The 23,133-nt window shown below is 35.8% G+C and overlaps 1 protein-coding gene across 3 annotated transcripts in view; it reads right to left on the bottom strand.

Annotated features, from left to right (window-relative positions):
- LOC140171324 (uncharacterized) overlaps positions 1-23,133 on the bottom strand; it is a 74,427-nt gene that overhangs the window by 36,106 nt on the left and 15,188 nt on the right. The window contains exons 1-5 of one of the 3 annotated variants that reach the window (XM_072194562.1): positions 9,633-9,741; positions 3,072-3,237; positions 1,814-1,912; positions 1,432-1,605; positions 831-961 (exon numbers count right to left, since the gene is read on the bottom strand). In XM_072194562.1, coding sequence (XP_072050663.1) covers positions 831-961; positions 1,432-1,605; positions 1,814-1,912; positions 3,072-3,138 — 471 coding nt within the window. In that variant the 5' untranslated portion in view covers positions 3,139-3,237; positions 9,633-9,741. Of the gene's footprint in view, positions 1-830; positions 962-1,431; positions 1,606-1,813; positions 1,913-3,071; positions 3,238-8,607; positions 8,626-9,632; positions 9,742-23,133 lie in introns of those variants that run through there. The other 2 variants (XM_072194564.1, XM_072194563.1) reach the window with 2 other exon arrangements.

The following is a 23,133-nucleotide window of genomic DNA, read 5'->3' as shown; positions in this document are numbered from 1 at the left end:
AATATTTTGCCAGGGGGATGGTCCATACAATCATCCCCTAATATTGACACCTGATAATGGGTTTCTGACCAAATTAACCTCATATTTGCGCATTTTAGCCCCCAAATTGCAAATTTGTGCACGCTCCGAGAGCATTTAGTCTCTTTACACCATTATTTCATCAGTTTAGCTACAAAATAGGAACAAAATTTCATGCGCTACGTGCGCAATTGTATCATAAACTTATTCTGTCGAAAAAGGTGCTGGATTGACTATACTTCAAGAATTGTTTTCAACTCTATCCCCCCATGTCAAAAAGAAATCTATGCCACTGAAGCTGACTCCTTTGGTTGAAGCTTCACACAAACTTTGCACAAACATAAGGCTACACTTAACTTAAGGCATTTTGAAGAGAAAATATACCTTTATCTATGGACAAACATCTAACTATAAGGCTACAAGTACCAATTATCATCAAATGCTTGCTTAATGCAAGACTTCCCTTTTCATTTGTAGAAGAAAATAGAAATTTCTAAGGCAGGATTACAGGGCACTTTGAAACTTGAACCCTATTTATAAGGGAGGGTAAATTTGATATGTGATAAATTCCTGAACATTATATAGGTAAAACTAAACTATACCTTCTAGTAATTATTCAGTGATATGTCAGGCAATGTTTCCAATAAAGGAGCAATACTGGAATGTCCTCTTGCTAAACTGCTCTTTTGTCTAATATTAAATTTCCTCAATGACCCTAAAGGTACAAATCCCACAAATTGTGGTTCATTTCGTTAACATATTTTGAGCCTCAGTCAGGTTGCCTGACTCTGGTCAACTACATATTTACAAACCTGGTTCGTCCCATAGGAAGCTGGACCCCCATCTTGATAAGGATGACTGTTACTGCCAATATTGCTGTGCAGTGCAGGATATATGTTGTCAAATCCACTCTCAGATTGTGAATCTTTCCACTTGTTGTATACTAAAAAATAATGAAATTAAAACAGTGACTTTACCCCTTCATCGGCTAATGCTCTCATTATTACCATACCAGTTCGCAAGAAATTAAGCTGATTACGTGTGACTACAAATGGTGGTCATTTCATTGTTTCATTACAAAAACATTTACCTGCAGCTCTTAATTACTATTTAGAACACACACCCACCCCACACACAAAGACACAAATACTGTCCCTGCAACAAGAAAGTCCACATGGTCAGATTCAGAACACCGAAAAATATTATTACCCCAGTTTACACCCAACATACATGTACATACATTTGGCAGAATATTTGGAGTCTCCTGAGGTAGATTTCAGTGCTTCTAGTCCATTGCACATGAGAATAGTATGTGCGAACAATGCAGCCTCCTCACTTGTAACATACACTTACATACATATACTACAAACACACCCCTACATCTAATCATACCCCTTCTATTCTGCTGTTTACCTTTTTGACATCCTGTGGTGAGATCTGCATTCCCAAAACTGGTCAATTTCTGCTGAAAGTGCTGATACCATCCATCTGTGTTACCCTTGTATTTTGTTGCATCTACAGTTAGGATTTTGAACACCTTGGTTGTTGGTTTTTCATGGGATTTATCCAAATCCTCATCAGAGTAACCTACCATGATGAAATTATAATTGATCATTTATGTTATGATGTACATGATTGGTTACATGCAAATTAACTTAAATGTATTTTATATATAATGTTACTAGTATCAAGTAGAAGATGTAACTCAAATTGGACTGCCGGACGTGAACAATTTCATAATTACTTATAATATTTTTTTCAGTAGTAAGGACTGAAAGGATATATTTATACATACCCAGGTTGTAGATAATGGCCATCCAATTCGTAGTTAACACCAGAGTTATGGTAGCTGCAATTTCTCTGAGCAGAGCCTTAGCAGGTGACGCTAAGCTCACTGTAAAGATGAATGTACATCAATGGTAATTTAGGTATTAAAAGAAGTTCTGTACCAATTTGTTTCTTTGTTACCCACTTTACAATAATAATTTCAAAATATTAGTTGAAATTGCACAATGGCCAGAATGTTCCAATGTGCATGTCAATCTACATTGATGAAACACAATTGAGCAAATCAATATCATTAACGATCAACTATTCTGATACGCGCTTAGCACAATCTAGTTGCTGGAATGATATAGTGATTTTATTTAATTTTTTTAGTTCGACTCAAATTAAGTGAAAACGTAACATTTGTATTAATTTCGTTTTCCAGAGGCTAATATTGCTTTTATGTTGATATTTTTGAGGGTTGGGGTCTCATTATTTATAGACCACTTGACATCACTGTTTATCAACAAAGGCGAGGGACTCGTCTATCGATATGCTCGAACGAGCCGCTGCACTGTTCAATGGCCTATATGAAATGTGGCGGGCGATTTAAAAATGCATGTGCCCTTAGCAGACTACGATGCGTACGCACACTGCAGGGCAAAGAACAATTGAAATGACGTCACATGCCAAGTGGTCTTTACAAACAGGCCTCAACCTGCATTTCGACTCATGAGAAAGATACCGATATTTCTACAGGATTCATCAGCCAAATTAATTTTAACAATCAAATACAATTAAATTGTAAAACTAATGACAGTCCATTCCATTTCAAAGTTAACAGTTAATGGGCCTTTTCAAGTTTTTGGTTCTGCTTTAAAATACTTTTTGATTTCTCCAAATGTTGCTACAGCCAAGATTTTATTGACAGGTTCCATTCATGGGCCCTTTCCTTGAGCTGGGACAACCATGTTACACATAACCAAACTTTAGGCATTAGTTTTTATAATTGAGCAGCAATTCTTTCATTTGATAGGATTGCTGTGATGCAATTAATCCACCCACAAAAAACATCAATATGAATTACGCACAGTGATGGAGTAGAGCAATAGATTTCATCAGGCTGAGACTCTTAAATAACTTACATTTGTAAGAGGCACAAAGTAGTGTCCTAACAGGTGCATGTTGTATTTTTCATTCATTATTGTGATTTATATGTCAAATTGTAGGCATACTCTAGGTTTGCATACTCATTCAAAAACATAAAATTCAATTTCTGAACTAACCTAGTTCCTGGCTTGAGAGTGGCGGTCCCTTACTTTCAGTCTCATATCGTCTCTCTGAAGTTGCCATGAAGATTGAAGATTTTTCATGTATGGAAATTTTATATGCACATCATGTGTCTATACTCCATCCACGGTTGCCTCTACTTGATCAATTTTTCTGTCCACTCTAAAATAGATTGTACAAGGGAAAACAAAACACGTATTAAAAAGTTGAGTAAATTTTAAAAAACTAGGGTGAATTTGTTGTTTTGTGATTTATACACATGGATGTTTACAATGAAAATGAAACTGAAAGCGATTACTATTATGTTTAGTCTGGTATTAATTCTGCGAATACTTTGCAGCTGAATGTTGTGAATGAAATTGCTTTGTGGATATTAGCGTGAAAACAACAGAACTCCCAATACATATACACACAAAAATGATTGCGTGTACACAGATTTTATTTTAATTTTATTAATAAAGCTTATATTCTTAATAAAAAAAGGAAAACTGGTATTATTTCAAACTCTAGCATGAATAGAAGTATGATATAAAATAAATGAACCTCTCATTAAAATGCACATGAAATTATAAATTCTGCTATGTTAACTGTTGGTTCAGTATCAGTATCAGGTGCGACTTCTTTAGAATTCCAATGTGTGCTTCGATCTATTGATTGTATATGATGGGTATGTGTTGTTTTCAAGTGTCACACATATCTACTCTCTATTCCAAAAAAATACAGTGCTCACTAATTTTTGGGATAAACAAATATTTTGCCTGTTTTGTTGAATGAAGCATAGAGCTAAATCCTAATCCTTTAGTTAGTTCTAACTAGTAATAAAAGTAAAATTTTAATATTTGGCCAATTTTGGGAAATAAGGGCCAAAACCATGCATGTTTTGGGTGTTTTTCGTATGCTATGACTAATTTCAGTTCATGCACTCTAATTTTTGGAAAAGGCATGTTTCATTTTTATAACCAATTTTTTAATTATAGAGCAAAATTTTGGCATGTACTCAAGATTTTAAATGCATAGACTTGTTCCAAGTCTTTGATTTTTGTGACTTGATTGTCAGAAAACGGTGCATATTTTTGGCTCTTTTTCCAGAAATTCTTTTATCTGTAAGTTAGTACTAGATGATTGATTAGGATTATGTCTCATTTTGTAGAACTTGATAATATTTTTTTAATCCCAAAATTTAATGCTGGTTTTTTTTCTGGAAAGGGGAGTAGCTATGCCATAGTTGATTTTTAATATGTTATTAATCATGATGAACACATTAATTTTGAACTCGAAATTCAACAGATGTTTATCACACATAAAGTATTCAATAACTAGTCATTAAAAGGTCTATAGATTTAGTGATGGTAAAAGTAAAGTATACGTATGCAACATCTTGGCTTTAATTATAATTCTGATTTTGAACTAGTTTTGATCGCAAAACCATTATCATGAGTAAAAAATCGACTATGTACTTTGGATGTTGAGAGGGACTTTTCCTTGGGACTTTGTCCCTAACACACACTGTCATATTTCAATCATATTCGCCATATTTATTTTTATCAATCCAATATCTAACCACAAACACTAAGCATGTGCATCCATGCACCAAGCAGGGATGTAAGTAAGGCCTGAAAAAGAAAACTGAACATCTGGAAAAAGCATGTGGATTCGGGCTAAACAGCTCCAAAACAGGCTAAAAATAAATAAAAGTGGAGCAATTTGGACCAAAAAAATCTGAAATTCCAGATTAATCCTGAAAACTTACATCCCGACTAAGTGTGAGTTTAACTTTTACGCCAACATAAAGCAACGCAAATCCCACAAATAGTTGTGAACGCTTTAGTAATTTGGCACATGCCCGGAAGATTTAAATCATAACAAGATCTGGGCGACCAATCACAGCCACGCCAGATCCATTGAAAGACATACATCATGTCTAATGTTACCATGCCAGAAAACCTGCTGGCTTTCTACAGACACCGTGTTAAGCATTAACCGCAATCCACTAGGGGAGCTACATGTAGCAAAGAGAGGGAGTATGGTTACTGAAAAGATCAGATGTGGAAATCTATCAATAGTACACAAATTAATAGCCAGTATGTAATAAATGTAATAACCCGAGTACATGTATGCACTGCACAATGGGCAAGTGGACTATACGGAGAAGTCTAACACACTATTAGCTACAGAAACTTTCAGCACATATACAATGTATCCCAAACAAGCATGCTACACAAGTGTACTAAATTTCATTTCTGAAGTACCATACCAAATTGATGCCAATTGCCATTTCTAATTTGTTTGATGTAAATTGTCCCATTGTTTATAAAACCAAAATATTGAATTTTTCAAAATGTCTCTTCCAATTCTAACATGAGCACCAATGGTGCAATTAGAGAAACGCAGTATTTAGGCCAAACAAAAATAATAGTTTGTTTCCTGTAACACGATCGACCCTGCAAAAATGTGCCAACCATACAATTAATTTTATCAACTTTTTTTTTTAAATTTTGGGCACAAAAAAATAAATAAATAAATAAATAAATAACTATTGGCAGTCCATAAATAAGACAACAATGGTTGATAATAAAGGCTGTGGCAGACCCTTTTAAAACAGTTAAATATTATAAGTATAAGTGCACACTAGATTTGAAAAGTGCAAATTCAATTTTTCGCGGACATAAGTTTGGAACTTTTAATTAATGGTGACAGTGGTTTGAAACTTTCAATTAATGGTGACGGCCTGATATCCTGTGGTAAATTCAATGTCTCCATTCACATGTCTCAATTTTGCAACTATTAATATGCTGCACCCAGTCCAGTAAAAATATGGTGTGCACTTTTCAAATTTAGTGTGCACTTTTTTTATAAATTTTTTTATTGTTTTTTGGTTCCAGCCTTTGTTATCAACCATTGTTGACTTGTTTCGGATCTCCAAAACTTTGTTTGTTTGGCCAAGAAAATGTATTTGTTTTTTTAAAGTTTACATATTTAGCCATTTAAAATGGGAATCCGGGAGCCCAAAAATACAAAAAAAGGCCAAGATTACTCTGAACAAGTGACTGCCTGATTGGGAGGTGGGACAAAAGCCATAAAATGTAGCAATTTTCCTGAGATTTTCTAAATTTTTTAATCAATTGGAGAGCATTTACCCCCCTCCCCCCATCACCACCACCACGGTGCCTCTACGATGCTATGCCACTGCTTGACACACCACAACACCCTTCCAATAATGAGATATGAATGAAAATTTGCATCCATTTTGCGAAATTTTAATCAAATTAGCGCACCATATACATACATAATAATAACAGTTTAGTACTCATATACAGGCCCGGTATACATGCTGCATCAAAATGATTGGTACAGTAGGCCTACCCATCAGTTTCAGTGATATGGATATGACTACATCAAAAAAAGCTGTCTCAAAGTCGCTATGAAGCGTTCATTTTTCTTAGTGCGCCCATGTCAGCTGATACAGTAAATTCATTTTTCATTTCCCTTTTTTTTTTGTTTTTAGTTTTTGCTGAAAATCATGAAAATCTGACTTTCTGAGACATATTTTGAAGAAAATGTGCTTGATTCAATACTCACAGGTATAAAGCAATTGATATTTGTAAATCAACTACAAGTTTATGCTGTGTACTTTTGAACACTCGAAAATGACGTCTTAATTTAAAATTAAGTTTTAAAAGTATTTAAAATTAAGTTTTAAAAGTAAAAAAATAAAATAAAAACACATTCCACATTCGTTTTTGAAACTGCCATGGGCTTTGAGACAAATCTAGTTTTTCGTTTAGCCTAATCAGTTGAGTCATCTATAATAAATTACTGAGTTTGGCGACTTGGTAAGGCTAAAAACTTCTACGTTTTACATTATTTCGAAAACGGATTTTTGCGCTATGAGAGTAAAGTTGTCCGCACCCCAATAAAACGTCCAATTTTGTTTTTGTTTACGTTAAGGGTGTCAAACTATGTTAATTAGTTTCAAAGCCACTACCAGAGCACCTGCATCCTAAAACTTTTCATGCCAACACAATACACTAATGGTGACATAGCCTGCGGTGTGAGGATATTATGTCTGTAGTCTCAACTATTACATGACACAGTAGAAGTATGCCTGTAGTCTCAACTATTACATGACACAGTAGAAACTCAATTAACATCTATTGTTTATTCAACTAATTTATCAACATTAGCATGTATTCTGTGTTTTTATGGAGAACCTATAGTCAACAGTAGAGTGTTTGTTTATTGAATTAGTTTGTAAGTGAAACTTTTGAAGGACAAATTAATCAGGGTTGCCAAACCTATTGGTAACCCAAATGGGTGACTTTTAAACAATTTCACTGAGACTTCCCATATGAACAGATCATGGTTAAGAAAAACACAGCTGCACAGTGGTAAGAGTACGACAAATTTATCCAAAATGGGCTAACAAATAAAAAGTACAACAAATGCATAGAAATCTAAAATATCAGATCACCCAGCAGGCCACAGGGGGCCAAGAGGGGTGTGATTAAAATTGTGTTCATCTGCTCAGTGATGTAGCCAGGACATTTGCAGGAGGCGGGGGCAGCAAGGTACATTTCAAGGTGGGGGACAAACTTGGATGAAAATTATAAAAAATGAGCTAAAAGGTACAACAAATTTGTCCAAAATGGGCTCAAAAGTACTGTAGAAACATAAAAATCTTAAATATCAGAGCCGCCAGCATCCCACAGGGCAAGACTTCTCACAGTGGATATGATATGGTGGCAAGAAGACTTGCTTCGATCATGATCTAATTGCAATTTCAAGCCATTGATTTATATGGAAAAGATACTAAATATTATACTTCTAAGTTCTAAATGATAATCTCCTCTCATACCTTTAATCACATTAAATAAAACATTTACATGTACACAAAATATACAAAATTTACCAACCGCGGAAGACTCTGACCGCGAAAGACGGGTGCCCGCTAGTATTATTAATTAAGGTAATTTCCACAAGACCCTATGTTGTATTTGGAAGGCTTTTCAATAACGATCGAAACTGATGGGTGTTTAATGGTGATGTCTGCCAGGAATGCCCCCTAGGCCCTTGCACCCTGCCTGCAATCATACGGTCAGGTGTCAGCATGGGGTAAAAATTATAGAGATCTCTACCAGGCTCCCCCATAAAAAAAAATATAAAAAAAATTACCATTTTCGCTGCAATTTGTTGTCAATTTAAACGATCGAACCCTTGAAATTCATTTTGCCTCACTCATGCCCTCTGGAAATTAATTTTCTGGTGTCGCCATTGGTTATGGTATTGATATTTATAAGTTGCTTTATCTATTACAAAGTCTATTGGAAATTAACCAAGATTGCCCTTTTCAAGAATTTATGGTGCAATCTGCTTGCCATAGATGTAGGCCTATAAATAGTAATAATGTCAGTGACCTAAAAAGTAGCAAATTCAAATTACTTATCTAGTTATTTTCATCATTGATAATGATAACCAAACACTTAATATAATAATCATTATAAATATGTTTTATTTTATTAACGTAATACTAACCTTTTTCTCTTTTTTTCTCAAAGCTGATAGGTCAATTTGTTATTCCCACCTTCCAGTGATGTAAAACTACTAAAAGTGATGTTGAAATTATCAAATTTGATGAGTCATGTGAACTCATCATGTGGTTGGAATTTACTTAGTAGTAGTCAGTCCTATATTTGGTACACAATTCTGTATGTTACACATAGGGTAGTAGGCCTGAACAGGTTCTTGGTTGGACTTGTTCAAAACTATTTAATATCGTATTGGCAAATTGGATGACCAATATATGTATTTAATTGGACATTGAATATTTAAATATTGAAGGATGATAAAATATAATTTTTGTCTGTGATTTTTAATATCTTGGTGAATAAATATTTGCCACTCATGAAATATAAGAAAAAAATGCATGTGACCTAATAATAATATATGCATGTGATATTTTGACACCTACTTAGAAGTTAGAGAATAATTGTACGGTATATTTCGACATGACATCGTCACATATACCGTACTGGGATCAGGAATAACATACCATTGTCATGAATAACTCAAGCACAGGCTGGCATGGTGGTCATTGTGATTATTTGTCATAGCAATATATTGATCATGTCATGGTGACAGTGTGCATTCGTGCATAGTATTATTGGTGGATTAATATTCATCATACAACACTTGAACTACGTCTTTGGTATTATGTTCCAACATTCGTGCGTAATATGTACATGCAGCAATTGTGAGCAAGCAAGGTCGATAAAATAAATGGAATTTTCATTGAACAATAAAACTGGCAAGCTATCAAACGCATTGTGCTTTGTTTACTCCTCAATTGAGAGGGCACATGTACATATATGCATGCATGGCAAGCTACCTGGCAGTGCGAATATTAAATACAACGTGTACAAAATAGTGTATATGTATTGACGCAGTATACTCTGCTGTGCGAGCGACTCGCATCTTTTTGTCACTTTTTACTTCAAACACACGACTTCTTGAGATTTTGGACACACACATATAAATTCTCTATACCTTACAGTACTCACATGTCTGCGAATTTCATGGCCAAACCCTTTGATTTCGCAATTTTCGGGTTGAGACCACGAATATTTTCACGATGTGTATCGTTAACAATGAATTATTGAAAAATGATGAACGACTTCAGGCAGGGCCGGTGTTTTTAGACATAGAACGACGACGAATAATTGTAATTTAACAAAGGTAAAAAAAAAAGAATGAGATATTAAACGAAGAAACGAAACGAATTACAATTACAGTCTTGAAAAAGAAACGGCAGGAAAATAGCTTGAAGTGAACGCATGGCTAATCAATATTTTTTTAGAAAAATATATTTACTATCTAGAACAACCAGATGGGAATTCCCCATAAATGTCCCAAATTTCACCTTGAATATTTTCACCACTTAAACATATATCTCGAGTTGACTGTTTTAGGGACCGTTCACAAACACTTGTAAGGGGGGCCTGATGCAAAAAAATTCAGCGCGAAAATTTTTCGGGGGCCCGCCTTTACAGACCTCAAAAATTTCAGGCCCCCCCCTTTTTGACATGAAAATTATATGGGTCAACCCCATAGAAAAGCATATAGGCCTAAACCCAAACTCAATTTTTCCAGGAAAATTTGTGGTCATTTTTCAGCCCCCCTTAGGAGGGCCAAAATTTCCAGGGCCCCCTTTTTGCATCAGGCCCCCCCCTTACAAGTGTTTGTGAACGGTCCCTTAACGTTTTACGTGAAATCAAAATAGGCCTATTTTCTCTGAAACTGTTAAAAATGGATGCGACATTTATATTATTTCATCTGACAATATCTTAATAATTAGGCCTACTGACTCGGGTAGCATTACTATAGCATAGTACTACGTTATACAGACTCTATGGGATGGGAGGGGTAGGCCCCAGACAAACAAGTCTAAGTCGAACAATTTTAAGGTCAAGTCAAATTCATAATTTCAGGGTCAAATTCACAGCTTCACGGTAGGTTCATACTTGAAGGACAAACATCATGTAGGCGTGTGGGAAGGGTGACTACTGTAAAATGGGGGTAACTTTGAGCTACTTTGGGCACTTTTCAACCACTAGCTGCTTCCAAACAAAACCCATTACATTTAGGGCCTATCTCCTTTTTATGACATTAGGGTTCCCTTCTACACATTGAAGTTGAAAAAGATTTTTTAATAATTTTGTAAGGGTGCCCTATGGGTTAAAAATAGCCTGACCAAAGTTACCCCGCATTTGGGGCAACTTTGGTCAGAGTAGGCCTATTATACATTCCATGAAGAAAAAAAAATTGGGCAAGTTGTTATTTTTTGTGACATTTGACCCTTGCAAAATTAATCATGCACACATCCATGCGCACAAATATCGATTTTTATTTTTTCTGAAAAAAATGTAAAAAAATGCTCATTTTTGGTCAAAAATCCCGATTTTTTCGTAAATTTCGAGGAAATTGGACATGAGCGACTATTATTTCTTCCAAATATATGTCTTAACAAATTCATACCAAACAACTTGAATATTGCTGTACGAAAATGACCATTTAAAAAAATATATTTGACCGACCAAAGTTACCCCGGCCCCGCTGACCGAAGTTACCCCATTTTACAGTTACGGTACCTCCTAAAATCAAAAGGGGAGAAAAAAAGCGCCCAAAAGTGGAAGCATAGGCCTATTAATTTCACAAATTTTGAATGAAATTTGAACGCATTTTATAGCCACTTTTTCGGTCAAATTCTAGGTCAAAAATCCTATAAATAGATGCATATGCTCCAAAATAACCAATAATAATGTATATAAAAATGTTGCACCAAACGCCTTCATCGGAGGCTTTGATTGCGAGTTATTGAGCATGCGTACGTGCTCATGAGCATATAAAACTAAAATTCGCAGCTCAGTTTTTAATTGAAATCTGTTACCATATGCTCCGAAAATAACTCATAATGTGTAAAAATGGTGCACCAAATGGCTCCATTGGGGCTTTTACTTTCAAAATGTTCTAATTCTGTGGGGAGCACATCCCCTCACACACTCCTGTCGCGCAGCAAGTGTCTGCGGCGCTGGTGCGCCGAGGGGCAGATCCCCCTGCAGAATTCTGAGGGGCAGATCCCCTCAAACACCCCCTGAGTGTGAGGTGTGCAGTGGTCCTTTGACCATAAATGCCTTCATTGAGGCTTTGATTGCGACTACATATAAAATTAAAACTAAAAAGCAGCTCAGTTTTTAATTGAAATCTGTTAATATATGCTCCGAAAATAACCTACAAATGTGTAAAAATGTTGCACCAAATGGCTCCACTGGGGCTTTCACTTTCAAAAATGTTCTAATTCTGTGGGGGGGCACATCCCCCCTCACACACACCCCTGTCGCGCAAGCGCGTCTGCGGCGCTGGCGCGCCGATGTTAAACCTTTCAACATTTTGCGTTCAGAGTTCAGCCCCCCCGGCACAGTGTCATCGTCCCGCCTTCATGGCAGAATCTTTTGGCCATTTTGTTCCGACCTGTTTAATAGTTTTGAGACGCATAATGGGCCGAAGGACATCTGACTAAGGCTACTGACAATTGCCCGGTGACTGACCTCGCTATATGTGTGTGTCGAGCATGGTACGCCATAGGTCATATGCTTTTAGACTACCCTCGATTGGCCTATCTGCGCTATATAATTCGGCACATATAAAAATAAGAATAATTGTCAGTTTTTGAGTTCAAGAGTGACGCAAGCTTCTTTCTCAAGACGCAAGCTAACGACTATATCTGTTCAACACATCAGTATTCAAGTGCAAGGAACCCCATCTGGTTTCTTTAGACGAAATCATTTACGGGAGATATTCATCATTTTCTACCCCGGTATCCAAAGATTTTCGTCTGAATATCAAAATCGTGCATAGCACATTCACGTGTATATCGATCCCCCGGGTATTGATTTTAGTATCTCTGGTGTACCAAGTAATTATTAGCCAGGCGATGTCGGTGTGCCCGGGGTCCCGGTTTCTGGGCCCGCCCCTGTAATGCATCAGTCACCCCCTCCGGCACCTAATGACAACATGGCGGTGATATGAAGCCCGCGAGGGTGTCACCGTCCGGATTAAACGTTAAGTTAAAACCATATTATATCATTTGCTGAGGAGAACGCCCTCAAAAACATTTAAATTCTGGTTTTTACACGATTGTAATGTACTTTAGTCAATAAAGATACTCTGCAAAAATCAAGACTTTAGGTGCTCTAGCTTTGTCAAAATCCGAGATTTTTTCGCCCTGCCAAAAATACTTGCCCCCCCTTTGGCCTGCCAAAATATCTTTTCCCTCCCCTATAAATCACCAGACCGGGGGTACACATAATTATTATTGCATCACCCCTAAACAAAACGCAGCTGATCCAAGGCCGACAATAATATTTGCCAATATGTCAGCGCTCAAATCGGTCAAACTAGATGCTGCAGTCCGTTGTATGCATGTTTACATCGTATAGGCAATTAGCGTACTAGGCGTGTTGGTATGCGCGCTTTGCTTGGTCACATTAAGACCCATAGCTAAGGCCTATGTGTACATGATGAAGTCATGTCTACAGTAGAATTCATCTCGACCTTTGCAGGACTTAACCCCATTAAAAGCTATTAAACCAAGATAACACTCATTGAAACAGCTCAACTGATTAAATCGGATCTTCTCTGGCTGTGCACATGTGACTGTTTTCATGTGCGATATCGCAATAAAGTTTGCGTATTATAGCTTCAGTTGGGTAACCGATTATAAAGGAAACGAAAGGAAACAATGGTATGTGTACTTTTGTTCACGAAATGAGACAAAGACGTGCTTTTTGTTAACCAGCATTCTTGAAAATGAGCAACATAATGATTGTTGACTTAACACTGTTTGGAAATAATTTCTTCATATTTTGGTGTTATCTGTCGTTTACATATCCTTCCTAAAACACAAAAGTGCGACCTCTCCAAACATCTAAATTAGCTAAAAATTTAGGACATGTTACAAAACTTTATTTTCTAGAACCTATTTAGAATAATTTAAATGTAGCTTTTACCGTTTTTTTGTGGCATCCTTCAGAAGTGAGCGGTCCGATACCAATATTTTCGGTCAAATCTCCATTCAATTAACACGGGGAGTTGGCTAGCTATGCCTTGCCCTCACTCATATTTTACAAAAGTGCGACCATTTCTGAACATCTAACCTAGCTGTAATTTTAGGTCATGTTAGAGAAATATATTTGCTAGAAGTTTTGGAGAATAAATAAAATATTGGCTGGTTATTTTTCACACAGTGATGTTAACTAGGCAAGTGTCCATTCTCCCAACATACATCATTTGTACAGGTCACGCGTCAATGGTGAGAGCACTGTGTATTGTGTATAGGAAAACGGACAGTAACTGCAGTATGATATGTTTAGTCTCCGCGGTGCCATACTCCGAAGGGTCGGGCCAAAAAGGATTTAAGATATATGGCATTTAGGAACAATGTTAGGGATACTAGTAGGGTTATATTTAGGTCAGGTAGGATTAGAGTAGGTTATAATTTTAAGGTAAGGGTTACTATGAAGAGCTATTATAGCTTATTATAGGGGTATGGTCAGAGCTAGGATTAGAGTCAGGATTCAGGGTTATGTTTAGGGTTACCGGTTTAGGTGTAGGATTATGGTTTATAACTTAGTTAAAGGGGCACTTCGTGATCCACAGCCTCATCCCCCACTTTTCTCAAAAAAAGTTGAGATTTTTATATCACTGAAACCTCTGGCTACATAATGTTTATGTACAAAATATTTCTTGCAGATTAATTCGTTTAGCAAAGATATCGTGAAATTTGAATTTCGTTCTGGTGCACCAGAACGAAATTACAACGTATTGTCTATGGAGCAGTGTAATACACATAATCATGCATAACTCGCAAACGCAATATCGGAATCAACTGAAATTTTGGGAATATGCTTTTATCGTGGATATGTACTGAAAAATGTCATAAAAAGAGGATGCTAGGATCACGAAATACTCCTTTAGTTAATGGGTTTTCGGACTAATGATCCTTCGGACTATCGAGTCGACCTAACATGCTATAACCGTTGAAACAAACAAAATAATGTTCACTTACTTTACTCGCAAATAACTCCTCGGAAAATTGAATTCTGTTTCTTCAGTGAGAAACGAGTATATAGGCTTTGATGTGGTTTGACATTTAGGGCATTATATACTAAAAACCATTGGTTTCAGGAAGTTAAATTAATATTACTATATCTTTTGGAGTTTCCCATCAACACCCCATTTCAGTTATTTCTAAACACGGACCCATATCATTTTTCTTACAGCAAAGTTATCATTATTTGACAAGGACCTTTAATATTATATAGGGTTTGGAACTGATTCAATATTCCGGGTAAAACATTAGTCAGGAATCAGGATTGCAAAAAGACATCCGATTCCTATTGACGACTGAAATAAAATTGGCAATGACTTTTACTGAGTCACGTACGGGTCACCACATTGTTCACTGCCGCAAAGTGGTTTTAACAATAAGATCCGGAAACCTGAATACATGTAATATATAGACGAAGAAATCGGCCCTACATTTGTATCTTATGAGTTCAGAAAGCATACCGGTACACTATAGACGACGATCTGCGACAAAATCATTTTCACCATGCATGACTGAATTATAGAACTAAAAAGTGAACCCGTTTAACGCAGCATGTCTAATTACATGCCAAAGGGGTGAATCATTTATTTATTTATTTATTACATTTGACAAAAAGCACAATACCCAATATTGCTCAGGGAACACTCATGCCCCGGGCAGAGTCCCGGGGGTGCCCTACATAGGCCTACATACAAAGCGAACAAAAAATAAACTAAAAATCTAAAACAAGATTAAAAAAAAGACAATTATTGGACTAGTGCTGTAACTGCAGCCTTGAAAACATGGTGGGACAACTGACATTTTCTGGTAGCTCATTCCATAACATATATAGGATAGGTGGAAGAAACTTCTTTGACAAAGCGTGAGGCGGCTGAAAGGTGGGTAGAGAGCACGGGAATGGCTGCATTTTGAGTTGGAACGTGAAGGAGGTGTGAATACATTAGGAGAAGATGAAAGGTCGACAAGAATTTTGAAAACATGACGCACAGTGAAGGAGTCCCGACGGACCTCAAGAGAGGGGAGGTTAGTTTGGGAAAGGAGGCTGTCATGATCCGGGTCCCAAGATTAGATTGTAATATGACCCGGCAGGCAAGCCTCTGAACAGATTCGTTTGGGTTTTGGTGAGTGGGTGCACAGATCCTGGGTGGGTGTCTGGTGCCAGGTTAAACTTCCAGCCTACTCAAGAGCCTGGGCGGGCCAGAGAAAGTGTGCATGGTTTGACGATCGGAATGTTGGGAGCAATGTGGAAGTTCCGACGAGCCTTCTTACAAAGGACATCAATGTGGATATTCCAATTTAATTTACTAGAAATATGAATGCCAAGGAAGATGATGTCCGTCATGGTTGGTTGCTAAGATGCCCGGGCTAAGATGTAACAGAAGGTCCGGGTAAGGATTATTTTTGGTAGATATGATCATGGCGTTGGTTTTCTTAGCATTGGCTTGAAGTAAATTGCTTGAAAACCAGAGATGTTGGTGGTGATATCCTCTTGAAAATCAGCTAAATCCTGATGGTTATTGATTGGTTTATATAAAGTAGTATCATCGGCATATAATTTGCGACCCGCATTGAAAGGGATGGGAGCTGATGGGGGATATGTTGTTGATAAAAAGCAAGAAAAGAAGGGGTCCCATGACAGACTTCTGTAACCCAGAAATAACGGGAACAAGACGAGAGGAACACTCATGGACGGCAACACACTGGTACCTGTCTGTAAGGTACGGTATGCCAAAAGCACTGAGTTTTTGAAGCAAAAGTCTGTGTGGCACTTTATCGAAGGCTTTCGCCACTGAGATCGAAAAGAGCAACCACAGCATCTTTGCGGGCTTCAATGGCATTGTTCCAGTCAAGATAGCTGTAAGAAGGGCATCTGTGGTAGATGAATTTGGAAGGAATCCAGATTGCCTCACAGTGAGTAGATTGTATTCGTGAAGGTGGGAGAGAATATGTTTATGAATAACTTTCTCTAAAATCTTTGAAATAATGGGTTGGAGAGAGATGGGACGGTAGTTTGATTGAAACGTGTTTCGAGATCACATGTCATATTATGGTGTAATATGTGATTACATGCATGTTACTGTATTTTACTAAAATTACAGAACCGTTTTTAAACAGCCACGCACAGGAACCACGGTAAACTCGCGTACCGTATATTTCCGTTGTACAGTACCGTATATATATTTATCGTATTTTATTTCACTGGTAAAATAACGGCAGCTGGGATTCAAGTCATTTCCTTTGTTCTGATGGCTGATTTCAATGTATTTTCCTTGTTTTTGATCTTTGATCATATATATAAAACTTTTCACCCCCTAACCGGTTACCCCAACCGGATCCTTGGGGTAACACACCCCTTTGTACTTGTGCTGGATGCTGTAAGGTAATCAAAATCGGCGTCAATATACACTCAACAGGAGCTTGCAATGTGCTATTCCAGCTATTGAAACTTGATGTTGAGTTTAGCGTCCCATTTTTTTCAGCTCATAATGAGGCAACTATTTCATTATTCATTATTCATTATTTTCAAGGTTTCATTATCAGCAGCCTTTTACCAATGCTTATGCGCTTTTGGTCATTCTAATTGGGTATCGCCAGTCGCAATATAATGTCACAAACACACATAAACATTTATAAAAGTATAATTATCTTGCTTTTTGTTTTTCAAGTTTTAAAACAAACTAATGTATGTATTCCGAAGTATACCATGCCAGTCTTCTTCACTCCAATTTGTACTAACCTCACCGTATACATGGTACATTTGAGGATGGGGGTAATGGGGGGGGGGAGGATTGACTCATTTATACAAAAATAACAATCATGCAGAACATTATGAAATAAATTTTTGGCAACAATTTGTCAAAACTAGGTCTTTCCTGGTTAAATTATTTACAACATCAACAATGTCCAGCTGGTAAAAACATTTTGGCTAGGTTGATTTCTCTTTTGTCTACCCTGGTATCCCAAAGGTATAATTGAAATAATTGGATAGAGCAAGGGTCAAAAACCTGTATATTTTTAATGCTAAAATATTTAGATGGATTCATCTAATAGTTCGCAAGGCTTTCTATAGTTTTTGAAGGGTTCAAATACAAAAAAAAGGGTTTAACAATTTTGCAGAACAAATTTTCTTTCTGGTTTAGTAATAATTTGCAAAATAATGAATTATTTTCAGATTTTACATCTCAAACGCGGCACAAAATTCATAACGCGGGCGGTGGACGCTAAACTCAGAATCAAGTTTCAAGTGCCTGAATCCAGAAAGAAAATAGATGCGCACCCCTATTTAGAGGATCGAGTTGGCCAGATTGATTTCCGGACTATTAATTTTGTCCAGTCATAATCGTTGAAAGTGCAGCAGTTGTGAGATATGTGGTTAGCTTTAGTCCATGTCAATATTTCCCATGCTTCGTCAGCAATTGGGTTTCGTCAGAGCTGAAAGTATGTACTTGTGTACCAGTGATACACCCCTATAGGATTGGTTAACATTTTGTATTCATTTATAAGCAGCCCACAGTGTGAACAACCGGGTTCAAAGTACAAGTTCGAATCATTTTGTCATGATCATAAATAGATAATAACTATCCAATTAAATTTCAAATTAAATTTTCTTGTACTTTATTCAAGAGACAACTATCCAATCAGTCAGCTGAATCAGTCCTACAAGGCCTATGATTATATTTATATAAAGTACCACGTTGACGTCTAGAAAAGTAACTTACTTGTAAGAATTAATTACAAATAAATACTATGAATACTTACTCAGTTAAATGTGACTGATATTCTTCGGAGTTAGTTATATATATATTACCAAATTGTAATTTCCCTTATAAATATCTCATGACTTATCAAATGACTTGTTCAAATAAAACAATTAAGGTCTAATCATATAGTATAAAGTTCATCAGATTGATACAGACTTGACATTTAATATGGAATATTTTTTCGCAAAATTCCAAGACTGGTCTGGCCGGAGTCTGCATAAACCGCACGGGCTAAATATTAATTGGGGTGTGTCGGGAGATGGTGTAAAATAGTTGTTTGATAGAAAAATTTGTTGTCCATAAGTTTACATTATGGTGCTTTTAATGTATCGAATTTGCCTAAAATGGTGGATTTAAGGAGGCTGAATTTGAGCTTTGTAGGGGACACAATTTCGGACTTTATGCAACATTGTGCTGTTATTATCAAATTCATAGGGATTTGAGGTGATATTTCTTAAACTTCGTCAGCAATTGGCATTCATCACAACTGAAATACACTTCTAATGTACCAATTTTTTGAACAAGGGAGGAGCTTTAAAATAGGGCTCTTAAAAGTGGTACGTACTCAGAAGGTTTGAATGGTCCCCTGGGGTCAAATGTTATAAACTTACGGTACAAAAACAACTGCGCAGATACAGCGTGGGGAAGTTGGCTCGAGATTAGAGATTAGAGATTAGACATTCGCAATTGAATAATTCTATACGTTGAATATAAAGTTTTGAAATTCCTTATTTTTATGAATTTCGACCTAATAACAACTTTTATGTATAGTTCAAGTCTTCTATAGTTTTTTGACACTATTTTTGGACATTTGAAATTTTTGGCTAAAATTTTTGAATGTCCAAAAATAGTGTCAAAATACTCCGGAACACTTGATCGATACATAAAAGTGATTATTAGGTCGAAATTAGCCCAAATAACGAAGTTCAAAAATTTTGAAATTTTTGGCTAAAATTTTTGAATGTCCAAAAATGGTGTAAAAATACTCGAGAACATTTGACCGATGCATAAAAGTGGGTTTTAGGTCGAAATTCGTCCAAATAACGAAGTACAAAAATTTTGAAATTTTTAGGCCAAAAGTCCAAAAACGGTCTCAAATGACTCCAGTACCCTTGATCGATGCACAAAAACGATTAAAACTGTAATATTCAACGTAATAACGAATGTCTAATCTCTAATCTCTAATCTCGAGCCAACTTCACCGTGCCGCAGATACCTGGTTGTCCAATGAACTCACACTGTTTCTTTGTGTACAATAGGTTTATAACATTTGGCCTCAGGGGACCATTCAAACTTTCTGAGTGCGTACCTCGTTTAAGGGCCATATTTTGTAAAGCATCTCCCACTTTCAAAACTGGTAGATTACAAGTGCATTTCAATTCTGATGAACACTAATTGGTATTTAGGTTCAGTAAATATCACCTCAAACATCAATAAGTTTGATAATATCAGAATAAAGTTGAATAAAATTCAGAATTTTATCCCCACAAAAATCAAATTCAGTCTCCTTAAATCCGCCATTTAAGGCTAATTCACTACAATATGAGCGACATAATGTAAACTAATGGAAAGTACATTTTCTGTTAAACAATTATTTTACACCATCTCCCGACACACCACAATCGATATTTAGCCTGTGTGGTTTATGCAGACCCCTTCCAGACCAGTCTTGCAATTTTTCGAAAAAATATTCCATATTAAATGTCAAGTCTGTAATAACAAAACCAACCCAGTCGCTGACTATGATGTCGTGACTGATATCCGATAGTAAGCTTCGGATCATAGTTGGAATCAATTATACCATTAGTATCAAATTATAAATTTCCTTATAGATATCTCAGGACATTATCTATATAACATAAAGCAATAGGCCAAACCGTATAGTATATGATAGTATAAAGTTCATTAAGATATGGTTACTACAGTAGCTTACGATAAGGATAATGAACTGAGTGCAATGCATTCGTCAAGATAATCGCACGCGCCGTGGAGTTATTGCATTTAGCTCAAGAGCCGATAGGCTCAAGAGCTAAATGCAATAACTCCATGGCAAGTGCAATTATCTTGACGAATGTATTTGCACGAGTACATTATCCGTCATACACTTTGAGTGTAGGCCTATTAAAACAATAGGCAATATTAATTGCTGCATTCATTATATTAGTTTTAATATTAGGAAAATATCTTACATTTAAAAACACCGTCAGGACATTGACCAACTACGTAGCATTTAACTGGTAAAGAAAATCAATCCCGTATAAGGCTAGCTTCAGACTCCATATTGTACGTACAATATTGTATGTACAATACTTTTCGTGACGTCAAAAATTATTGCACGTGCAATAAATATACGTGCCACGACTAGTTGAATCAGATTAAATAACGCGCTATAACCCTGACGGTTCATTGTTTGCTAAATCCAAGCAAGGACACCAGAAAATCTATGCAAGATAAATTTCTACTGCTGCTGATGAAAAATCCTAGAGTGCGTTTGGAGGTTTTTTTTGCACTTTACCAGTAGGCCTAATAAATTCATAAAAAAAATAAAAATCAAATAAAGATTTAGGGTGAATGTTTTTAATCACTGCTTATCTGATCCACTTTCCCAGGAAACTAAATACCGATACTCCTTAGTTTTTCCCTGACTTTCCAGACATAATTATGAGTAAACATCAAATTTAATGTTTACAAAACAATAAAATATATATACATTCGTTTGCATTTTGTACATAAATATAAATATTAATAATGTACAAACATTAAAAAAGAGGGCCTAAGAGTATGTCTATTTTTAATCATATACTAATTCCGCCATGCCCAAACATATTTTATATAATGTGAAATACCCAAATTCCAATCAAAAATAAAAACAAATTTGTTATCAAATACACTAGGCCTATGTTGTATTACAGGAATTTAATAGATGGTGCATTTTAATAAATAAATAGATTAACACGGGTAATGGACGATAAATATTTGGCAATACCGGATTTACCACAGAGCCAGTGGATAAAGAAATCAATTACAATTAAAACAAATTAAATGAGAAAATGAAAGCAAGGACATTTTGGTGTTCAAAGGTCCGGTTCAAAGTATTGTTTTAGAATGCGAAGGAGTCCTAAATGTTATCCTGGCCCAGGACACTGATTAATGTAAATTCGACCCATAGTTATTTTATCTACTTTTGCCACCATTCAACCTGTTCAATGTGATTTGTGCCTATTTTTAATACAATTCCGAAATCTGACGTATCAACGTTGTATCGGTCCACAAACTATGATCCGAGACTATTTCATTTGACACGGTTGTATGGATTTCAAAAGATCGGTCCTATAATAGATATCGATTAGAGAATTACAGCATGAGGCTTTGAGGATGCCGTAAACCTCTTGACAATCAACCAATCAGAGAGACATATTTCAGATATATGTTCGTATAATTGAAACTCCTTCAATATATAGTTCAAGTAATCTCGTTTCACGTTTATGGATGTATTGGGATGATCATAAGTAGGTCTATAACATACACCATCATAACATGCCTCAACGATATCAACATGTAAAAAGCTGTTGCAAATTCATAACACAACGTGTTATAATGTATAATGTTATATGCCAAAACTTTAAAAAACAATAAAAATATCGGTATCAATCAAATCAAAACCAGAATAAATACATAGGCCTACAAATAATACTTAAGAAACTGACTAAATCAATATATGACTAAATGTCGGTATAAATGAAGCGCTAAATCAATTAATCAATCAGTAATCAATCAATCAATCAATCAACCAATCAATCAACCAATAAATAAATAAATAAATGAATAAATAAATAAATAAATAAATAAATAAATAAATAAATAAATAAATAAATAAATAAATAAATAAATAAATGAATAAATGAATGAATAAATAAATAAATAAATAAATAAATAAACAAATAGGCCTAAATAAATAAATCTATAAATAAATAAATAAAAACTGAATGTGCCATTTATATTATTATTACAATTTTAATATTATTATTATTATTAGTATTAATAGGCCTTTTAATATTAAGTACAGTTGAATACAAGAAGACATAAAAAGATGTTCATCATTCCGTGCACGAACACTCACTAAATTTACCACTCTTAGAAATTTGGCAACTCCGTATCAATTAAGCAACCAATGATTGTAGCAAAATATTTATTTTCCCGGTACATACTATTTATTGCACGTGTAATACTTTTTGACGTCACGAAAAGTATTGTACATACAATATTGTACGTACAATACGGAGTCTGAAGCGCGCTTAAGTTATAGCTATCAATGGTATCGATTGCGCCATACGTCATACTTTAGTAACTTATTCACGCATGGTTTGTAACCAATTGACTTTATGTCGTGGTTTCGAACACAGAGAGCACTGAACCAGTTGGAAACGATCGATTTAGATGTCCGACTAGTACTACGGTGAATATCAACTGGACTTTATAGCTCTATAATTTGAACTTTAAAATCTACTTATACACCAATCCGAGAAGCGTTTACTGTATTTGGCCCTCTATTGACGGTAACACAGATGTACCAGAGCGGGAGATTTAATTCGTAATTCAATACTTATGATCGTGTATTGAATATCACTGTTGTGT

This window comes from Amphiura filiformis, chromosome 15 (genome assembly GCF_039555335.1).
Source record: "Amphiura filiformis chromosome 15, Afil_fr2py, whole genome shotgun sequence".
Lineage (NCBI taxonomy): Eukaryota > Metazoa > Echinodermata > Ophiuroidea > Amphilepidida > Amphiuridae > Amphiura > Amphiura filiformis.
Note: the sequence above shows the minus strand (reverse complement) of the source record. Positions and strands in the feature narration are given on the sequence as shown.